This window comes from Anas acuta, chromosome 9 (genome assembly GCF_963932015.1).
Source record: "Anas acuta chromosome 9, bAnaAcu1.1, whole genome shotgun sequence".
NCBI lineage: Eukaryota > Metazoa > Chordata > Aves > Anseriformes > Anatidae > Anas > Anas acuta.
In genome coordinates this window covers 2,088,011-2,107,225 of record NC_088987.1, presented here as the reverse complement: position 1 = coordinate 2,107,225, position 19,215 = coordinate 2,088,011, and the positions used below count along the sequence as shown (strand labels likewise).

Below are 19,215 nucleotides of genomic sequence, written 5' to 3'. Positions count from 1 at the left end.
CGCGCCGGTACACCCCGGCCCTCATTTTTTTCAAGAAAAGGGTTTTTTGGGGGGTTCTGCAGACACCATCAGCCTGGGAGCTCCCAGGGAGGGGAGGCAGCGTGCAAGGGAGGGGAAGGGCTTGCGGCTGGGATCCCACAGCCTGTGGTGCCGTTGGGGTGCCCACGACCAGAGATAAAGTCATCCTGAGCTCCAGAGAGAGCTCAGCCCCAAAACGGGGGCATCTGGTGGGTGTCCCAGCACGGGGAGCCAGCTCAGGCGATGCTAAAGGCCAGCAGGGATGCGCAGCACCGGCCCCACGACCCTTTGGCAACCAGCGTCCTCTTGAGAGGCACCCACAGCACCCGTGGGCTCACAGGACCCCAAGCAGCAGCGAAACGGGGCCGTGCTGCAAGGTGGGCTCGGCTCGGGCATCGTTGCTGCCGAGCCCTCCTGGGTACGGGGGAAGCAGACGTCAGATTGCATCAGCTGCGAGGCGGCTCCATGGTTACAGCGGCCGCTCCTCCACTCAGCGCTGTGATGGGAGCGCTGGGGAGAAGCTGCCAGAACCACCTGAGGCCGCTCGGCTTTTTATAGCACAAAAGGAAAACTTACAGCGGGCACGGACGGAGCGGGTCGGCTCGGGGCTGCGCCGACGGGAGCGTGAAGCCCCGGCCAGTGCCACGGTGCTGCTGGTCCTACTGGTGCTGCTGGGTTTTACTGGGTGTTTTTGGGTGTTTCTGGGTGATTCTGGGTGCTGCTGGTGACCCCGTGGTGAGGATGAGTCCATCCGGGGAAGGCAGCCTTCCAGTCGGCTCAGGCGAGGGAAGGAAACGGGCTGCTTCGTGGTTTAAACATGCCGATTGCTCACGAGCATGCGAGGATCTAAATTTAACCAGGCCACGCACACGTAACGCTTGTTTGGGTCAATAAAAAGCTCCTAAACACTGCTGGCACACGTCAGCCTCCTCCGCTGGGGGAGGCTCGGAGAAACGCCTCCAGCCCCTCGCTGCTCACCAGCAGCCTCCAAACACCGCCTGTTACCGAGTTACTGGATACAAACCCCAAATTCCCAGTGAATTTCAATGAAAAACACTCAAAGCTCTCCCCAGAAAGGCCGTGCTGGGATCTGAAGCCGGCCTCCACCTCGCGGTCTGCACACGGACAGCACCGGCCGCTTGTGCACCTTCCCCAGAGATATTTTTGCGGTGGATCATTCACAGAAACCTCACCAGCACCACGGCACGGAACATTTATCTTTTCGTAGAGGTCTGAATAAATCTCCTAGGAGGTGTCCCTTCAACCCGCCGTGCCCCTGCACTGCAGGGATTTGTTAAAACACAGCCCTGATCAAAATCTTTGGCAGGGGAAAATTAAAGAGTACGAAACAGGGAAAGAAATAACTAAGAGGAGATTACTTTTATCTTTTTTTTTCTAATACTCGGTTTATTTGTGGCCTTCAGGCTGCGTGTCCTCATTTAGCCATCCCGCAGAGGTCTGTACGGGGTGTTTTTACATCAGATTTTAGAAAATCCCCGTTGGTGGAGGCGGTGGTGGCCCCGTCCTGGGGCCTCCTGGCCATGGGGCAACCAGGCTGAGCTCGAAGCGAGCGGGTCCCTAACCCCAAGCAGCCCTGCACCCTCCTGGTGTGGGCTCTTCTCCCAGCTGTGCCCAGGTCAGAGCTTTTCAGCTGAATTCCTCCAAACCAAACATGTCCTCGGCTTCTCCCAGCGCGCCGGCTTTTTCCTCTATTTGTTTTGCAGCTCCCAGAAATCCCAAGCAGCTCCGGAAAGGCGTGTGGGCAGGGATGCGGGGAGCGCAGCTACACACCGCCACCCTCCTCCCCCCGCAGCGCCCAGGGCGGCCGCCAAAATCCCATCATTTCTGCCTCCGCTTCGATCCCAAACCCGGGACCATCAGCCGCAGCGGGATTAAATCTTGGCCTGTAGGTTAATGGGCCTCGGGGGGCAGGGTTTCTGTGCCTCTTTGCAGTGTTTGGGGACAGATTACATTCAAAGGACCGTTTCCGCGAGCTCTGCATTCTTTCTGCCTGCTTCCACTCTCAGATTTATCGTTCCGGAGGAGAGAAAAGCGGCTTGTAAACAAGCGGAGATTAAAACAGATCCAACGCAGCCCTGCTGCCGCGGCACAAAACCGGGCCAGCAGCACGCAGGGAAGCCAAACAGGCCGGCACCGGGCCTCTGGATGCCAGGCACCGAGCACCGGGCACCGGGCACCAGGCACCGGCTCCCCCGGGACCCGCGATGCAGCCGGGGATCTCAGCGCGCTGGGCAAACATCCGCCGTGCAGAAACAATGCCACCATTTACTGAGGTACGAGAGCAACAGGCTCGGAGCTGCAGCAAAAGCAGAGCCCCTCGAGCGGGGAATGAATCAACGGGATTATTATTATTAATTTTTTTTTTTTTTCCCAAGGAGCTAAAAAGGGAAATTCATTCCCAGTGGTGTTTGTTACGGTGAAAACACGCACTGGAACAGCTTCTGAGCCCTTTTCTCCCCATGTATACACACACTTGCAGAGATATCTTTTCCCTTCGTGATGGATTTGGCATTTTGTATGAAACATGGGCTCAAATCAGGTTAAATGCAGCTGGGGGGAACCCGAGGCTGTGCTGCTGCCCTGGCCGGAGCCTCGTCTCTCGGGGCCCATCTCTGGTGGCTGGTGGTGCCCTGCAGCACGCACCCCACCGCACGTCCGCACGCGTTCCTCTCCCAGCACCGCAGCACACGGATATTTGGGGGGGGGGGCAACAACCTCCCCAGGCGATCAAGCCCCCAGAATGCCATTCCCTGGGCAGGTGCACCCCCCGCAGCACCCACCCTCTATTCCAGGGGTTGTGGAGCTGCAGCAGCACCCAGGGCCCCTCTCCCCACCCAAAGGATGCTCGGCACGCACCGCCACCACCGCTGCGCCCCCACCTCTGCTGCCAACCCCCCCCCCCAGGACCAGGATGGGCCTTTTTAGGGGTCAGGGCAGGGATCCTGGCCCCCCCCGGGCCACCCCCTTTTTTCTGGGGGCCACTGCTGGTTCTGGGCACCGCCAGGCCGGGTCCCCAGCACCACCCAGGGGGGCGCACGGAGCTGGGGGGGCAGCTCCCTGCGGACGGCCCTAACCCGCAGCACCTGCAATTTGGCATGGGGGGGGGGTCCTGTATTTGGGGAGGGGGGGGGGCACCTGCATTTGGGGGGGAGGGAGCTGTATTTGGGGAGGGGGGGGCTGTATTTGGCCGGGGGCGCTGCGCTGCAGGGCGCCGGGGGGGGAGCGCAGCGGGGCCGCAGCGCCCAGCCCGACCCCCCCCGCACCTCTGCGCCCCCCCACACCCCAAAAAACCTGCAGGAAGGCGCAGCCCCCCCCTCCCTCCCCCCCTCCCCATCCCTCCGGCTGCTCTGCCCCGCACCTCCCCGTGTCCCCCCTCCAAGCCCGGCCCCTCCCCGGCTCCCGTTCTCCTCGGGACCCCCCCAAATCCCCCCCCTCGAGGCTCGGGACCCCCCCCCCGACCTGGTAGGGGCCGTTCTCCTGCAGGACCATCTCGGAGCATCCCGCGGGGAAGATGGACGCTGCCGCCCGGCCCCGCCTGCGCAGCGCCGGCCGCGGCTCTGCCGGGCTCGGGGAGGGGGGGGGGGGATGGATAGGAGGGGAATAAAAAGAGGGGGGGGGGGGGACCGCCGGGCCCAGCGCCAGCCGCCGGCTCCTTCCCTCCCACACAAAGAGCGAGCCCGCCGGGAGATGGGGGGGGGATGGGGGGAGGCGAAAATGGGGGAAAAAAAAGGAATTAAAGCTCCCCACCGGGAGCGCAGGGTGGAGGGGGGGGGGGGCGCTGCGCAAAGCTACGCCCCCGCTGGCGCTGCCCCCGCCTCTTGGCGATGGGGGGCACGGGGGGGGGCCGGGGATTTCTCGCCTCCTGTGTCCCCCCCTTAGGCAGAAGTGGCTGTGAGGGGGTCCCCAGGGCACCCCCGGTGTCCTCAAGGCGCTGCCCTCCTCAGATCCCCCCCCCCCCCATCACCACCCCAAATAAAATAGGGCCGGGGGCTTGGCCACGCTGCCCAGGTGGAGGGATCCGAGCCCCTGCTTGGTTTTCTGCTCTGACAGGAGAAAAGGGGGGAAAATGGGGAAGCAAGAGGGTGTTCTGCCATCCCTGCACCTGCAGCGGGATCACCCATGGCTATTATCACAGTTTGGCTTCACCGCTTGCTTCCCGGGGTGCTGGGTACCCCGAGAGCCCCAGTGGGGCACAGCAGGTCCCGAGCCCACCCTGTGCCCATCCCAAAACGCCGCCAGCACCCACAGGACACCACGACCCAGGCCCTGAGCTGCTGTGGCCGGCGGCTGGGGGCACCCCAGGGCCTCCCCTCTGTTCTCGTCCTCGGGGGGAAATGGAAATGAGTGCAGAAACGCTGCACTTTGCTCACAGCGCGTCTGGGGTTTGATTCCCCGCGCCAGATGGGCCTCCAGAAAAATCGGCCTTTGTAGGGAAAGGGCCCTGCCCCGGCTCTCTGGGCTCCTCTGTGCAACCAGGCCGGAGAAGCTGGAGCAGGGGTGGGTGGATGGAGTGCCCTGGTCCCTGTGCATTTTGGTGATGTGGATGGAGAGGAGACCCCAGCTCCTCCGCTCCCACCCACCACAGCAGGGTTCAACCCATCCACGAGCCCCAAATCCTCTGGGAAAAGTCAGCACAGGAGCGCACGCACCCCATGGGCAGCTTCACCACGTGTGGAAGGTGCTAATAAAAGAGCTACAGAAGCTCTGTCTCTTGGGATAGGTTTAAAAATGAAAGCCGAGTTACCCCAAATGGCCCGGACACAGGCTCAGATGGCTGCTCCGTGTGAACAAAGCGAGCCACAGCGTCGGCACCTCTACTTCTTTGGGCCTTGCTTCAACAAATCCAAAAGGAAAAAACCATACTGTGAGTAGGTTTTGAAGAGAGCCTGGTTTGCTTTTCCTCCAGGCCCACGACGCCCTCACGGGGAGCGCACGGAAAGGGCCAGACCTTGGTCTCAGCCCAGGGGTTTGCCATCGGCAGCGAGTCAGGCGGGTAGGTAATAATTAATGCGAGGCCTGATTAAACGGAGGGAAAGCTTCCTGGCGGCCGTCCAGGCGGGTCAGTGTGGCACGATGTCCCCGGGAGCACCGAGCACCGCTGCCCTCTGCAGACACACGACCCAGTGGGAAGACCCCAAATACCCCAAGACCCCCAGTGGCCCTACCAGCCGGGGAGAGAAGCTTGGGGGCATTTTATGCCATCTGCTTTTGGGTTTCCTACTGAGGCTTCTTCTGCAGAGGGTTTGGGGTGTGGGGAGATGCCTGTGCTTAGAGGGGACAGCTTTACCTGGCACTGAAATCCCTGTGGTTAAACATTAGGGCTTCATTGCCTATCCCCCCTACAGAAGGAGAAAACAGCCGGCGTCCCCAGTTCTGGGGGAAAATGTGTAATTTCCGATTCTGTGCACATCTTTTGGGATTTTTCTTAACCTTACAGTAAGGCATCACTTAATCACCATGCCCTGGCCTCTTGGGGCACACACGGGCCTGGAGCTGCCCATAGTCAGCCCCAGGCCATCAGTAACAGAGCCGGGCAGCGCACACAGGCTCCCAGTGCTCCCAAAGCCCACGGGGAGCAGACCCTATAATATGACTACACCCGCACAGGAAAGCCGAGCACTCCTGACTGCGTGTTCTCACCACCATGGGAAGGAAGTGAAGAAATGTGGGTACCTCACAGGAAGCCGCAGCCAGCCCTTTCCTTCTGTATTCAGAATTTCCCACTGCCCCACGCAGCTATTTTTATGCCTGCCCCACACCACATGCTGAGACCCCGCAAGCACCGCTCCTGCACCAAGCCAGGGCCAGCACTGAGGTTGCTTTGCCCCAATGAAAACCCCACAGAGCTCCTACAGGATGGGCTCGGCCCAGCCTTCACACAACTGGGAATCCCATATGGCATCACGGGATTTCATCTGCATTTGCTGATGATTTACTGGGAGTTATGGATTTAGCTCCTCTTTAAGCCAAGCTAAAGCTTCTCCAGGGTTTAAATCTAGCAAGAAGAAGAAAAAAAAAAAAAAAAAAAAAAAAGATTATTTTTTTTAATCGGTTAATACTAGAAATCTCCTTGGAAAAGGGAATATTTGTTTGGATTACATTCATGTGTAATGCTTTAGACCACTGCTTCTTTATTGAGGGAAGATGATGCTGAGCTGTTTTCCATCATTTTGGACATGTTACTCCTCCTTATGGGGAGGTAATCCTCAGGTGATTTAAAATCCAGACAATGCCTGTCCCTCTTCCATGGACTTCTCATTTCCACTGAGGTTTCTGCAGTCTTTTACAGCAAGAAGCTTTACAAATCCTCCCAAAGCACAGGGGTGCCCAAGATAAATATTTTGGATAAAAACTTGTGGAATAAAATATCAGAACAAAGCTCTTCTTCTTCCTCTTAGAAGACCCAATATGACTTTATCGGGAAATTACAGGAAAAAAATATTCTTCAGTGAATTTCTATTCTTCTGGAATTTGTATGAGTGGGGAATTAACAGCACCAGGAAAGGTGCTGTTGTGTTGTGGTGCTTCACAAAAACCTCTGTTGTGTTCTTATTTTGATGCAGAAGTTACGATGCACGTCTTGCAATCATAACTTTCTTGTGGGCCATTTTCAGAGGTAAGAGATTTACGTGGAAAACTTTCTACGTGTCCCCCCAGACAGCACCTGTGGCTTTACACAACCCAACCACAACTTTCTGTTCCCTCAAATCACAGAGCAGAAGGCTGCAGCAACTTCACTCTCCCATTATGATCCCCCCCGGCGCACAGGATGGTGAATGCTTTACAGTGAATTACAGCAATTAATTCCAGCCACCCAAGTGTCTACAACTTTCTGGTGCTCCAAAAGCGAGGAACCGTGCAGCAAACAATCAGACTTTGCCGTGGAGCCGATCTGGGAAGATGCACTGATACAGCTGCATGAGCTTAGATTTCAATTGTGCAATTCATAAGCTGGCTCGCACGTGCTTAATAGAGAATTTACAAATGGCCTGATGATTAGTAGGTATGATATCCCACCAGTTATTTACTGCTAATGAATGGAGAACCATTTCTCCATTCTCCTTGCTAATGAGCGCGGTGAGATAGCAACAGAAAAGCTATTGCTGCCTCCCCGCAATTTTATTTATGTTCTTAAGAATAAGCTGTTCCTTTCGGAAATGCAATACTCACATTATGCAAAATGCTAAGGCGAGCACGAGCTTTCCAACAGAACGATATAAAGCTGTAAGGTTTTGTATTAATATAAATAATTTAAAAGGCTACAATCCACCTTGCTTCGCAGTGCTGTTTCTTTGGGAGAGGATCTGTGATGAATTCCCAAAATTAAACCTCGCCCGCAGCACAAATGCAGGGCAGCACCAAGCACAAGGCACCCTCTGCAGACAATTACACGACTTCACTGACCAAATACCATAGTTTTCCCCTTTCGTGCCCTGCTGCTCCATTTCCAACAAAACAAGGCTAAATTAATCCTGCCCATAGGTGGGGAGTGGTAGGGAGGCAAAATAAATGGGCTTTCCTAATCTCCAGCTGGATGGCAAGGAGGAGTAGGGGAAAATGGGGGGCATTTACAGCTCTCACACAGGTTTTTGCTCAGCAAAGCCCATTTTCTGCACTAAAATGTGCATTTTAATGCAATGCTGGGAGGGGAATTGGAGCATTTTCCAAAGAAGATGAGAAAAGAGCAAAAAAAAAAATGGTGTGAGAGGAAGGGGAAGAGGAAGAGAGATTTCCCCTGAGATGATGAAGAACAGCTTCTCCAAATGGGGACACGAGGAGTTACGTGGAGATGTTCATGAGTCAGGTGCAGAAAACCAAACCCCACACCCCGAGCTCTGCGCCCAGCAGCCTTTCAGCAGCCTGGGGATGTGGGCACCAGGGCAGCCACAAGCAAATTTGGGATTAAAGCCTTTAAATTGTGACAACGTCCCTGAAACTCCAGCGTGGCCATGCAGGAGCACAGACACACGTATAACCTGCGTTTACACACACAGGCAATTAATTTGTCTGCGACGTGCTGCATGCTGCAGGCTGTAGCTGTGTTTGTCTGATAACAAAAATCAATTATCGGTGAAGGCCTGAGCCCAGGGGAACATGAGGGCAGCACGTGTGGGTGGCACCAGCACCGTTCTGGGATTATTCTGGGATTATTCCAGTATCAACTGCCTTGAGCCTGCCTGTCCCATCCCGTTCCCCTCTTGCTTTCCAGCAGGGAGCGTCTGGGAGGCTCGGGTAGGGGCTGGCTTTATATGGGAACTCACTTGAATTGCCAAGCAGGTGGCAAAAACCCAGAACGGGGACTTAGAGGCTGAAGAAGTACACAGACCATGCTACCAAGTCACTCAGAAATTAAAAGTTTCTTTTTCAAACCCAGCCAGATCCTATAAAGACGGGGCACGAGGACAGGCAGATAAGAGCAGTGCCCTCTGACTGCTTCCTGAACACAAGCAGGAGCGTGCCAGGACGGCCCTCGTCTGAGTCACGGGCACGACACCAATAAACAGGCGGGGATTTCTCGCCCCGTTTTGAAGTTCAGTGTCTGTAACTCAGCTCCTGCTGACAAAGCCTGGTGGAAATCTATATTTTTTTTTTTTTTTGAGGGTCTATTTATGCTACGCACACACCTCTGCAAAAATTAATTAGCCCTCACGGAGCTTCACCCCCCCGAACTGTTGAGATCAAGGATTTCTGGAAGTCTGCAATTGCCGTGTGGGAGCAAACCCAGATCTCAGCCCTCAGAGCCTGGCTCTTGCCGTCTGTTTCACATTTGCAATCCTTCAGAAAACGGCTGCAAAGGCTTGAGAAAGCAAACTAAATCTCGGGATCCCATTTAGGAGAGGGGCACGTCCTGAAATGCCACCAGCAGCACCCTGCCTGGCCTGGCACCTCAGTTCCCCATGCAGGACTTGCAGGCAGGCACAAGAGGGCCGAAAGCACAGCGTGCCCTGCTGTAAGAGCTGCCGACAGGGCCAGCACGCCGAGCGTGAGGACGGAAAGCTCTAAAAATAACAGGATAAGCAAGGGTGGATCCCAGCTGAGCCTCGTTAGTCATGGAGAGAGGGAGTCACAGCCGGCGGCGAGGCAGCTCCATATAAGAGCAAGAGAAGGATGCTCCTCGCCTCTCCCAGCTCCCAGTTTTCACTCCCCCGCTTGGCCGTGGGCTTCTCCTGCCAGCAGGCTGAGCTCTGGGAGCCCGCAGCTCTGACAAAGCACAGAGCGTCACTGCCTGTGGGTTTTTAGGGCCAGGTGTGATGTGAGGTATTTCCTCCGTGTGGTATTTCCTCCGTGTGGCATTTCCTCCCTCCTGTGGCATTTCCTCCCTCCTGAAGCCGAGGGGTGGATCGATAACCCAACACCAGTGATCTGGGTTAACCCCTTCAAGCTGTGCGAGCCACCTGGCCCCCTTCTCCTCCCCCCATTAGTGCAATTAGGGCACTAATTGCAGGCCCAGCAGCAGCCCCAGCCTGCCCGGCTCCACCCGACCAGGCCCAAAGCCAGCAGGGCCGTGCCCGCAGGGGACACAGGTGACAGCCCCGTCCCTGCGGCCTCCCCTGGTGACGCTCAGCTGGAGGGAAAGAAACGTGCCTGGGGCTGGCAGGCAGCAGCTCCTTGTTCCTGGGCCAAAAAACAGAAAATTGCTGTTCTGCTCCGGGCAGGGGCCGGCTGCTGCCTGTCTATGGGCTGCCCTGAGAAGGAGGGGAGCCACAGGCAGTGTTCCTTTCCCCAGCCCCCTTTTCCAGAGGAACCCATGTGCACACCTTTTGCAAACAAACCCGTGTTTTTCCAAAGCCTTTGGAGCCCCGCAGCAATCAGCCAGCAGCACGACTACTGATATGCCTTTATCAGAGGCTGTTCCTATGTCTCAGACTCCGTCTACGGAGAAATGACAGGCTGCATTTCTGTGTTTCACCAGGCTACCTGTGTCAAAGGAATGGGGGAAAAAGCTGCTCACGGGAAGGAAACATTAGGGCAGGAGGTTGTCATTGTGCCATGTACCTTCCTCCCTATCACTCCTGACAGGAGCCACGGGCCATGAGCAGAAGGCCAAGCAATGGCATTTTCATGTGCACCAACCAGGCAGGAGCTACATCGCCCACCGCAGCTTGCACCAGGCTGGGGGCTCTGCAAACCACCCCCGGCTACGGGGCAGCCCCTCTGCAGGCGTGGGCTTTTGGGATCGTCCAGCAAAGTGTCCCCAGGGCAGCAGGGACCTGTCCCCGGAGCGTGTCACCAGGTTGGGCACAGAGCAGGCGCCAGGCCTGGCCTGAAGCTGGTGGCACAATTTGGTTTTAATTTTGATGGGGGAGACGGGGGACGGCTGACAATGCTCTTGGGCAAGTACCTGAGCTGTGGGAGGAAAAGGAGAAGGTGATGATAATGCTGGCTGCTACGGCAAAGTAAGGACAACCTGAAGTTACAAAATAAGTGGCCCTGGGGGCAGGCAAGCATCAGCCCCCAGTGCTCAGGGAGATCAGCTCTGCTGCAAAGTGGGAAGCGGCAGCAGCATGGCCAAAGTGCTGGGTGTTTCTGGTTGCCTGCACTCGGGCAAGTTCACTTTACCAGCGGGTGTTAGTTCCCCACAAAACATGTGCTCTGGGATGTTTTCATTCACTAGGTTTCATCCAGACACATTACTTCATCAAGGAAAAAACTTCCCATGAAACTAGTTACTAGTTCAAGCCAGCTGCCCCTGTCTCACAGCTGAAATCCTGTCCCTCCGGCACTGCGGGAGGGCAGGGGCTGATCCAGATTTCGGACAGCTCCAGGCTCGGATCCAGTTTTGTTTGGTGAGAAACGCAAACATAAGAGTAATTAGCAGGCATACCGTAAGCAGTATGTCATGTCCTACAGACAACATCAGCACTAAGTTTATATATAAATCCCCCGCTCCAGAAGGCTCTGCATCAGGACCAGGATGTGCAATGAGAGCTCTGCAACCCACGGAGGGGTGTTGATGGCAGGGACATGGCCACCCGGCTGTCCCAGCTCCTAGGACCCCTCCACGCATGCCACCACAGCCACAAACCCAGTGGCCACCTCCTTGAAGCTCTCCTTCTGGTGCTGCAGAGGCTCTCCAGCATCTATTATTAATATCAGTAATTTCAGTGTTATGAACCTTCAGCTAATTCTACGTCCAAACCCCTTTCATTAGTATTGAAATGTGCAGCTAACAAGGTAGGAGGGACTGCGAACAAACTGATGGAGAAGATGGGAGCTGGGAGCGACCCTGGAGCTGCAGGGTGGCTCTGCAGGGACAGCATCTTGTCCTTAAATAGCTCCAGGTCAGCCTCCATAAGTGACGAGCTGGGAGATACTGAAGTTAGGAGCCCAGCACCACCGTGCAAGCACCAGGGCTTGCACCTCTGTGCTCAGCTGGCCGAGCTGCTGGCTGCCCTGCAGGATAAAGGTGCACATTTGCATCCGTCTTTTCTCGAGCACTTTAACATTCCTCTTTTCTCTGCTTTGCTGCAGCACAGCATCAATCTTTTTGTTAGAGCTGTCTGCCCAGGGGAAGGTTGGAGTCAAACAGCACTTAAGGCTGGAGCATAAAGCCTTCACCCTACAGAAAATCCTATTTCACGAGGTCCAGGTGAAAACTTCCACCAGTCCTCTGCCAGTCACTCGTGCTCACCCCTCTGCAGTGTCACTGCCACACCGCTCCCGCACCTGGCTGTGCAGCCCTGTAACTAAATGGGCTCGAGCAGCTCCTCATTTTCCTAATCCAGAAAAAAAAAAAACACCCAATCCTCCCCATAAAAGGTCTTCCCCATAAAAAACGCCTCTTTCATCTTTGCAAGTCACAGCTAGAAGTTGGCTTTGCAGTTTTCAGCCTGAGAAATAAAAGATGAGGAAGCAGCAGAAGAAAGAACAGGCCAGCCAGCTTGTGTCAGCCTGCACGCCAAGCTATTAGGCATTGACTATTAACGTCTCTATGCAAGGCGTAGAGCACTCAGCAAGGAAACATGATTCACAGATTACTTGTTTTTAAACCGCAAAGATCAGTTTATCATCAAATTCCTATCAGGCAAGGAAAACAGGAAACACGATGGCCACACATGACCCAGGTACAGAATCCTGGTATTTCCCCAAGTCCCTCTTTAATAAATCCGATACAGGAGTTACATTAAATAAAAAGTTTAGATTAAATTTTTAATAACTCACTAAAAGCATTTCAATCCTCTGCAGACTGTACATACTACCAGCTTTTGTATGCAGAGAGAATTAAGCACTTTAATATAGTTCTCCCTCTCTCTCTCTCTGTTTTGCATTGCCACCTACTAACCGAGAGAATTACATCTCATCCCCACACTTCCCCTTCCCCATCCCCTTTGAATTGCAGTTATTTCCTCCAGCTCAAGTGAACGCTTGGATTTCATTTTAACAAAGCACGGACAGGTTGGAATAAATGGCTTTAGTGCAATTTTCTCATTTGAAGGAGATCTATAGATCACTGAGCAGGAAACCAAAATTGGTGATATAAATAAGATCTACAACTGCTGTGACGCAAATGACTCCACAGGCGTGACAGGGAAAGACAAAGTGGACAAAAATGATACAAGTACTTGAAAAAGCTGGAAACCCTTGAAGACAGCAGCTATTACGGAGTGTTCCCATCTCAGGCAACAACTGCAGCTCAGGTAACGCAACATGGGAGCTCATTTCCACCAAAGCCATTAACGCTTTGCTTATAGAATTAGGATTGATTTAGGATAAAGGTTAGCTGGAAGAAATATTTCCGAAGCTGGCCCTGGTTTATTTCAGTTATATCTTAGGACGCTTCTCATGCAAAAGTGGAATTATCCGACAATTAACAGTCAAAATGTACTGAGCCCCACTGCTGGAGAAATTGGAGCCGCTGCTCAGAAGCATTATTCCTCCGTGCTACTTGTGGCTGCTCCGTCTGGCTTGGGTGACCTTACTGTAACAGCCTGCAGCCATAGAAACCCACCGTCCACACTGGCACATGCTGGAAATCACTGAACTGACCAGATTATGTGATTATCCCGAGCAGCTGCTTGCTGTAGGAAATAAATATCTATACAGAGGCACGGGGAGAAGCTGGGATAGCAGACTTCCTTCCAGAGCCAGCTGTAGCTGACTTCCATAACCGCACCGTGGAAGCACATATACCCTAACAAAAGCCTTTCTTTTTGAAAAGAAGAAATAAAGTCTGTTGTTTTTTCTGATCAAATACAGTGTTTTCAGCAGAACTGTTTAGCACTGCGAGGTTCGCAGGACGTGGAGCACTGGGTACTGTGAAAGCAGCATTCCTAGAAGCACGTCATATTTAAAAGTAACCTCTAAAACATATCGTGCTGTCTGAAAAAATGACAATTTCATTTAAATTTCATGCTCAAAGCAGCTCCTGCCCCTCTGTGTTGGCAGTGGGCATCGATGGCTGGTTCTGCACAGCCTAAAAGACCTGGGTGCAGATACCACGTGTGGCTGAGCAGCAATTTCCAACTGCAGGCCCTGAGGAAGGTCAATTTGCATGGCAAAACCTCCTTGCTTGTTTGTTAAACTAGTTGCCAAACACAAGTTTCTTAAGGCAAGAAAGAAATCCTTTTGCTTCAGCAGGGGGAGTCGCACAGCCTTCTGAACACAAAGCGCTTGGGTGCTCAGAAAGCTTATTTTATGTGCTTAGCCAAAATACTGGAAAATGATTTGTTTCACGTATTAGTGTTTACAAAACAGATCACACAGCGCAGTGGAGCCCACCCTTGCTTTCTGTTTATCCTTTGCTTTCTTAGGACAAGAGGCAAACCCCAAGCGTCCTTCATAAGGCAGCCGGCCCTGGGCCGCCTTCCTCATCGCAGTGAGGACAGAGGAGAAAAGTTCATTGCCAAGAGGGAGAAAACAGCGCGTGCTTGTGTGCAGATAAGGGCAAGAGCTGCGTGTATGTGTGCCCACACAGAGAATAAATCATGCGGGATGGCTGTGATGGGATGCTTTTCCGAGCAGTGTGGTGCTTTGCTCTGCCGTCTGTCCTGCGGCCTGCACTGCCGGCAGTGTGCTCGCCCCTTGCTCCTGGCTGGGTGCTCCATGGCACAGCCACCAAAGCCTCTCCCTCACTGGCAGTAGGTTATGTGGAAAGTAGAAGGGCCCTTTTTGCTACTGGGAGAGACAGAGCAGTGCTAACCTCTCCCAGACACCGTTCATCAGACCAGGTTGTGGTGGAAGCGCCATGAAGCTGCCTGCCTCAGCAGGGGACGGGCGCCGGGTTCCCTGCCCCGCACCAGGCCTGGCTTTCTGCTGGCAGCCCCCAGCCCTTGTCATCCTTCCAATTTGGGCACACACTTTGAAAAATAAGCAAGGAGGCTGCTGTGGGATGGGTGCTGGATCACAGGAAGGGCAGAGGCCACCCTGTGCCCTGTGCCCAGTGCCCTACCCATGCAGCTCCCACAGCCTCTGCCGGCTCAGACATCGGCCCTCCCGCTCACCATGGTTATTTAATTCCCTTTTGCCATGTTCCCACACAAGTCTGAGGGGCTGGTGGGCTCTGTATTTGTATTCCTGAGCCTTGGGCTCAATGCTTTGTCAGCAGTGGCCCTGGCAATGAGGCCCGGCCTGCAGCTCGCCTGGCTTTGGAGCACTCCTCCGCAGATCCGAAACGTGTTTTGAGTTGCACTGAATAAATACTTGGTCTTTATATGCCTGTTAATACACTCCGCCTATAATTCTCTCTTCCCATACACCATGATTACACACGCACCAGCCCCGGGTAAGCACCAGCCCTGCAGTAACTTTGTCCTTCAGCAGTAAAATAACGGGTTTTGCACAGCACAGCCCAATTCCGAGAGCTGAAAGCTGCTAACCTGTTCCCTTAGCACACCCAATATGCAAGAAAAAAGATGCCTAAGTACATAATTATTATCCTATCAAGTGTTCCTGCTGCCTGCTGCTGTTTCAACCCCAGGTACCACTTCTGTGTAAGTGGAAATCCAGGGCAGTGGTGGAGGTGCTGAAGGACAGGGGACGTGGCTCCTGCGGCAGAATGGCTCCGTCTCGGGGTTACGCTGGCAAAACCCCCCAAGGTAATCCAGATTTTGACTTGCATAAAAGCTGACTTCTCTCTTTAGAAACCTTCAGCGTTTGCTACTTATACCAAATACCCCAAATATGCTTAAAACATACTCGTCGACCTTACAACAGGCAGCATCACGAAGGGCGCTCTTCAGCATCGCACACAAGCTCATGGCAGAGGGTTTGCTGCTGCCTTCGCTGCTGTCAGCGTTTCAATCACCCCGCTCCTCAGCTCATTTTGATGATTTCTGCATAACGTATAAAGCAGTCACTTACCAAACGGATGGGGAGCAACGCCAGCTTGCTGGTGTCCATAACACAGTAGTTACCATAATATTAATACTCAGATAAAGGAGAATCATTCATCAAAAAGAAATCCGCATGCTGTCACCCCATGTATTTAGCACTTTCTCTAATGAAAGGCTTTGCGGCAGCGACAGAGATGGAGTTTTTGCCCAGGATTATTAATTGTGGTCATTTTGCCCGGACGGGTCTCACAAGCAGCACATATACATCTCCCCCGTCCATGTAATTACCGACGCTGCTCACGAAACAAGCCCTTCAGAGTACCTGCAGCTGTTTCCTTAGCTTAATGACATGGCACGCTTTGGCAGAACCATTAATATCTTGCCAGCCTCACCTAACCTTTGAGCTGGGTGGAAGGCGGCCAAAGTACGCTGCCGGTTGGATGCGGAGGCGGCCGCCACGCGCAGCCTCGCTGCGGCACGTCACCCCGCGGGGACACCGCACATGGCCAGCCCGCTGCCTGGCCGAGCTACACCTCTGTCTGAAGGGTGTGCCTGCCTCGTCAGCTGGGCCCCAAAACAAATGGCCTGACCCCGGAGCACCTCTCTCACCCAAACAGTCATGTTCCTCTCTCCAGTCGCCGTAGGAGTTAAATGGTCAAAGCCGGTAAATGGAAGAGCCCCGATACGACTGCTGTCAGGTGGGGACAGGAGGTCTGGCAGTGCTCCTACAGCGCAGGAATGACAGAAAGGCAATTTCTTGCAAGCCACAAGTTTGATTTTGAAAATGAGTGTGTCAGAAGTTAAGGCGCTGACAGTTCTCGTCGGGGGAAGATGCCTGCCGGGCATCGCAGCCCTGCTGGTTGCTCCCTGCTCTCAGCCAGCATCGCACGTCACCGAGGGACGGAGAGCCTAACACTTTAAGTGAGCTCCATCAAGCAGCTCTTACTTATTTTAAGTGAGAAGAAACCACTGCCAATCTCGCCAAGCAAACATTTGCTCCCTAAATGCCGGCGATGAAGCACGCAGGCAGCACAGAGCTCTGCAGCGAGCAGCACCGCGGCTCCCGTTTGACCCCAGCCCGTGACCGACAGCCAGACACTCCACCAGAGCCAGACCCTGCCCTGGCCAACTATTAAATCATTTCAAGATTTAATCCTGGACCATGATATATACTTTGAATTCGTCTCCATGGGCAGCAGGCCACGGTTAACCGCTCCTTGGAGCGGAGCAGGAGCACTGCGCCCATCTCCTCTAAATCATGCCATCCTGGAGAGCCAAGTGATTCAGAAGGAAACAAATTTAACTTCCCAACGCAGCGAGCATGTTCTGCAGAAAGCAGGAGCCCACACGCCCGAGGGCGAGGTACAAGCCTGGGCAGACCGTGCTGAGGCACGACGTGTTATATATACTGCCAAAGGTACCGGGTATCTGGCATCTGTCTGTCTCGGCAGCGTACGTAGGAACACGCCAGCGATGAGAAGGGAAAATACAGACTCTGACACACTCCCACCCGTGCGCAAGCCCTGGAGGCTGCAGGGACAAGCTTTTATCCCCACTGCCTGCAAGGAGCCTGTCTGTGGGCAGCACCATTCGCTCGGCAGGGCCATGCAGCTCCAGGTCATCCCAGCGCTGAAGCCCCGTTGGGGAGACAAGCTGGCTGAGCCACCTCCTGCCTTGCGAGGGCTTTTTTAATTGACTGCGGAACGTGCAGATATTATTTTTTCAGAAAACACACGCCATTGATTGTAATTACCATCCTCGGAGATGCAATGGGAAGAAAATGAAAGCCATTAATGCTGATTTTGACTTCATTAGAAGCAGCAGTGGAACTGCAAGCACGAGGCATTGCTTCCTGCGCACCTCCGCGGCCCCAAAGAGCCATAAATCTTGGCACGGCACCTTTGTGACTGCTTCTGATACGGGCAGGAGGTGGGCAGGGAGAGAAACCCCGGCAGCGGGCTTCCTGCAGCCACCTGATGAAGTCGGTCTGAGCGTGTCACCAACCTTCAACCCCCTTTGAGAACTGAGGGGATTTCTCCTGAGCACACCAAGGTCCAGCCGTTTAATGCAGCGTGACCCGGCACATCAGACCAGGCTTGTAGGTGGCCTGAACACGGCTGCGGGGCCCATCCCAAAAGAAACCATCCCCTGGGAAGCCGGGAAGGATGCACATCCACACGGCCCAGCTGCAGCAAGGCGCCGCGAGCTCCACCCGGCCTTCCTTCCCTTCCACCTCGCCCGGCTAGGGACGGGAAACGCTCGCCCCTTGTAACAGAACCGGCAGCTTTCAAGTGCTTTTTTTTAAAGTCTCATTCCCAAAAACATCACAAAGGAGACACAGCAGAGCTGTGAAGCCGAGAAGTGCAGCCTGCCACCCTCCCCAGCACCCCGCAACAACCGCATGTCCGACGGTGGCACAGCGGGACCAGGCTGCAGCAGGGCACAGCCTCCCCGCAAAGCACCATGAAACCCAACGAGAGGTAACCACCCTCAGAGAAACAACTCCTCTCCAGTTTCACACTTGCTCAGGATTTTGTTTTTCTCAATAAAACATCCACGCTGGGCTCCTGTTAACATTACCAGCCGAAGACACGCTTCCACTCCCAGCAGCAGCAGTTCCCCACCTCGTCCCCGTTGACGAGATCATTCCGTCGTACACCAAACAAGGCCTTAGCCCTGAAATTTCTCTTTTTTCCCTTTTTCAAACATATTCATCTCACAGTTGGAGCCAACCAGCCCATCGTCTTACTGCCTAGGTTCACCTCGCGGTTTCCATGCTGACAAACGCTGGGGTTTCCAGCAGGCCAGACAATGTTTTGTTATAAATAGCGAGATGCCGAACCTTAGGAAAATGTCAGGGTCACGAATGAAAACAAACTATCAGAAGGATTTTCTCTTCAAGCTGATTGCAGTGAGCCTTTAAGGCATTGCATCCCTCTGTCCCAGTGTCACCTCTGACATCTGCTGTCACTCTAAACCCATGCCATGGGAGGTCTGTGGGACTAGGAGGTGCCACCCGGCCACGTGTCCCTCCCCAGCAGGGCCTGAGAGGACTTTGGTGGAGACAAAATGCACCTCTCCCATGGGGAAATCGGAGCAGCAGAGCTTGGATTCCTCCTCCTCCCACTATGGGTGAGGGTGGATCCCAGTCCTGCAGCCTCCAGGAGCATCCCGGGCTCCTGTGGGACAGGAGCGTGCCCGGACAGAGGGGAGCAAGAGCATCCCAGCACCACAACCCACACGAGCTGCTGTTCCTGGAGCTCCAAGAACTCTGTTTGGGGTTTGGGTGGAAGACCGAGGACAGGGGGGTTTCCACCTGGGCTGACAGCAGGGAAGGAGACCTTCTGCGGGCACAGTGCCGAGTGCTGGGCCCAACGGCACGGCCACACACCCCAGCTCGGTGGGGTGAGCCCAGACAAAGCCTTAGGGGCGAGATTCCTTAGGTAAGACCTCACCTCGCAAAGCGTAACCAGAGGCAAAGAGTTTCCAGCAGCGCTGCTGCTTCCGGCAGCCGGGGCAGCAGGAGTTTATCTGATAGCACTGCAGAGGAAAGCCTCGGAGCCACAAGAAAAGCACTTTTTTTTTTTTTTTTAATAGAAAAAATAAAGCTGCATGAATGGCAGGAATGAAGGCGGTTACCTGTCTAGGCTCCTCTGAGCACCGAGGCCACCCCATTCAGCCTTGGAAGGAGAGCCCCGCACGGCAGCTCTCCTTCTGCTTCGAGAGATCATTCATCCCTGCCAGCACCCGCCCGCATTTTTCAGCAATTAGTGGCCAGGGGAAACCCCCCCCCCAGCTCTCGGGGGCCAGATGACTGCACAGGATGCCCGGGGACCGAGGCAACCCCGGCGGAACCGAGCCCAGGCTGCGGGGCGTGGGCGCCGGGGCTCGCTCCCAGCTCCCC

General features: G+C 54.4%; 1 protein-coding gene and 1 long non-coding RNA gene across 7 annotated transcripts in view; one reads left to right on the top strand and one right to left on the bottom strand.

Annotated features, from left to right (window-relative positions):
• Positions 1-19,215, bottom strand: part of SCHIP1 (schwannomin interacting protein 1) — a 43,866-nt gene that overhangs the window by 12,022 nt on the left and 12,629 nt on the right. Inside the window, exon 1 of one of the 4 annotated variants that reach the window (XM_068692243.1) lies at positions 15,340-15,590. The exons of 2 other annotated variants lie outside the window; for them this stretch is intronic. In XM_068692243.1, coding sequence (XP_068548344.1) covers positions 15,340-15,378 — 39 coding nt within the window. In that variant the 5' untranslated portion in view covers positions 15,379-15,590. Of the gene's footprint in view, positions 1-3,498; positions 3,544-15,339; positions 15,591-19,215 lie in introns of those variants that run through there. One more of the 4 variants, XM_068692245.1, reaches the window with a different exon arrangement.
• Positions 1,790-7,178, top strand: LOC137861147 (uncharacterized). Of its 3 annotated transcripts, none has more exons than XR_011099417.1 (3): positions 1,790-2,312; positions 4,946-5,032; positions 6,697-7,178. It is a non-coding gene; the product is annotated as an uncharacterized lncRNA (long non-coding RNA). The 3 variants fall into 3 exon arrangements; XR_011099416.1 differs by having other exon boundaries at positions 6,603-7,178; XR_011099418.1 differs by lacking the exons at positions 4,946-5,032; positions 6,697-7,178 and adding an exon at positions 2,415-2,484.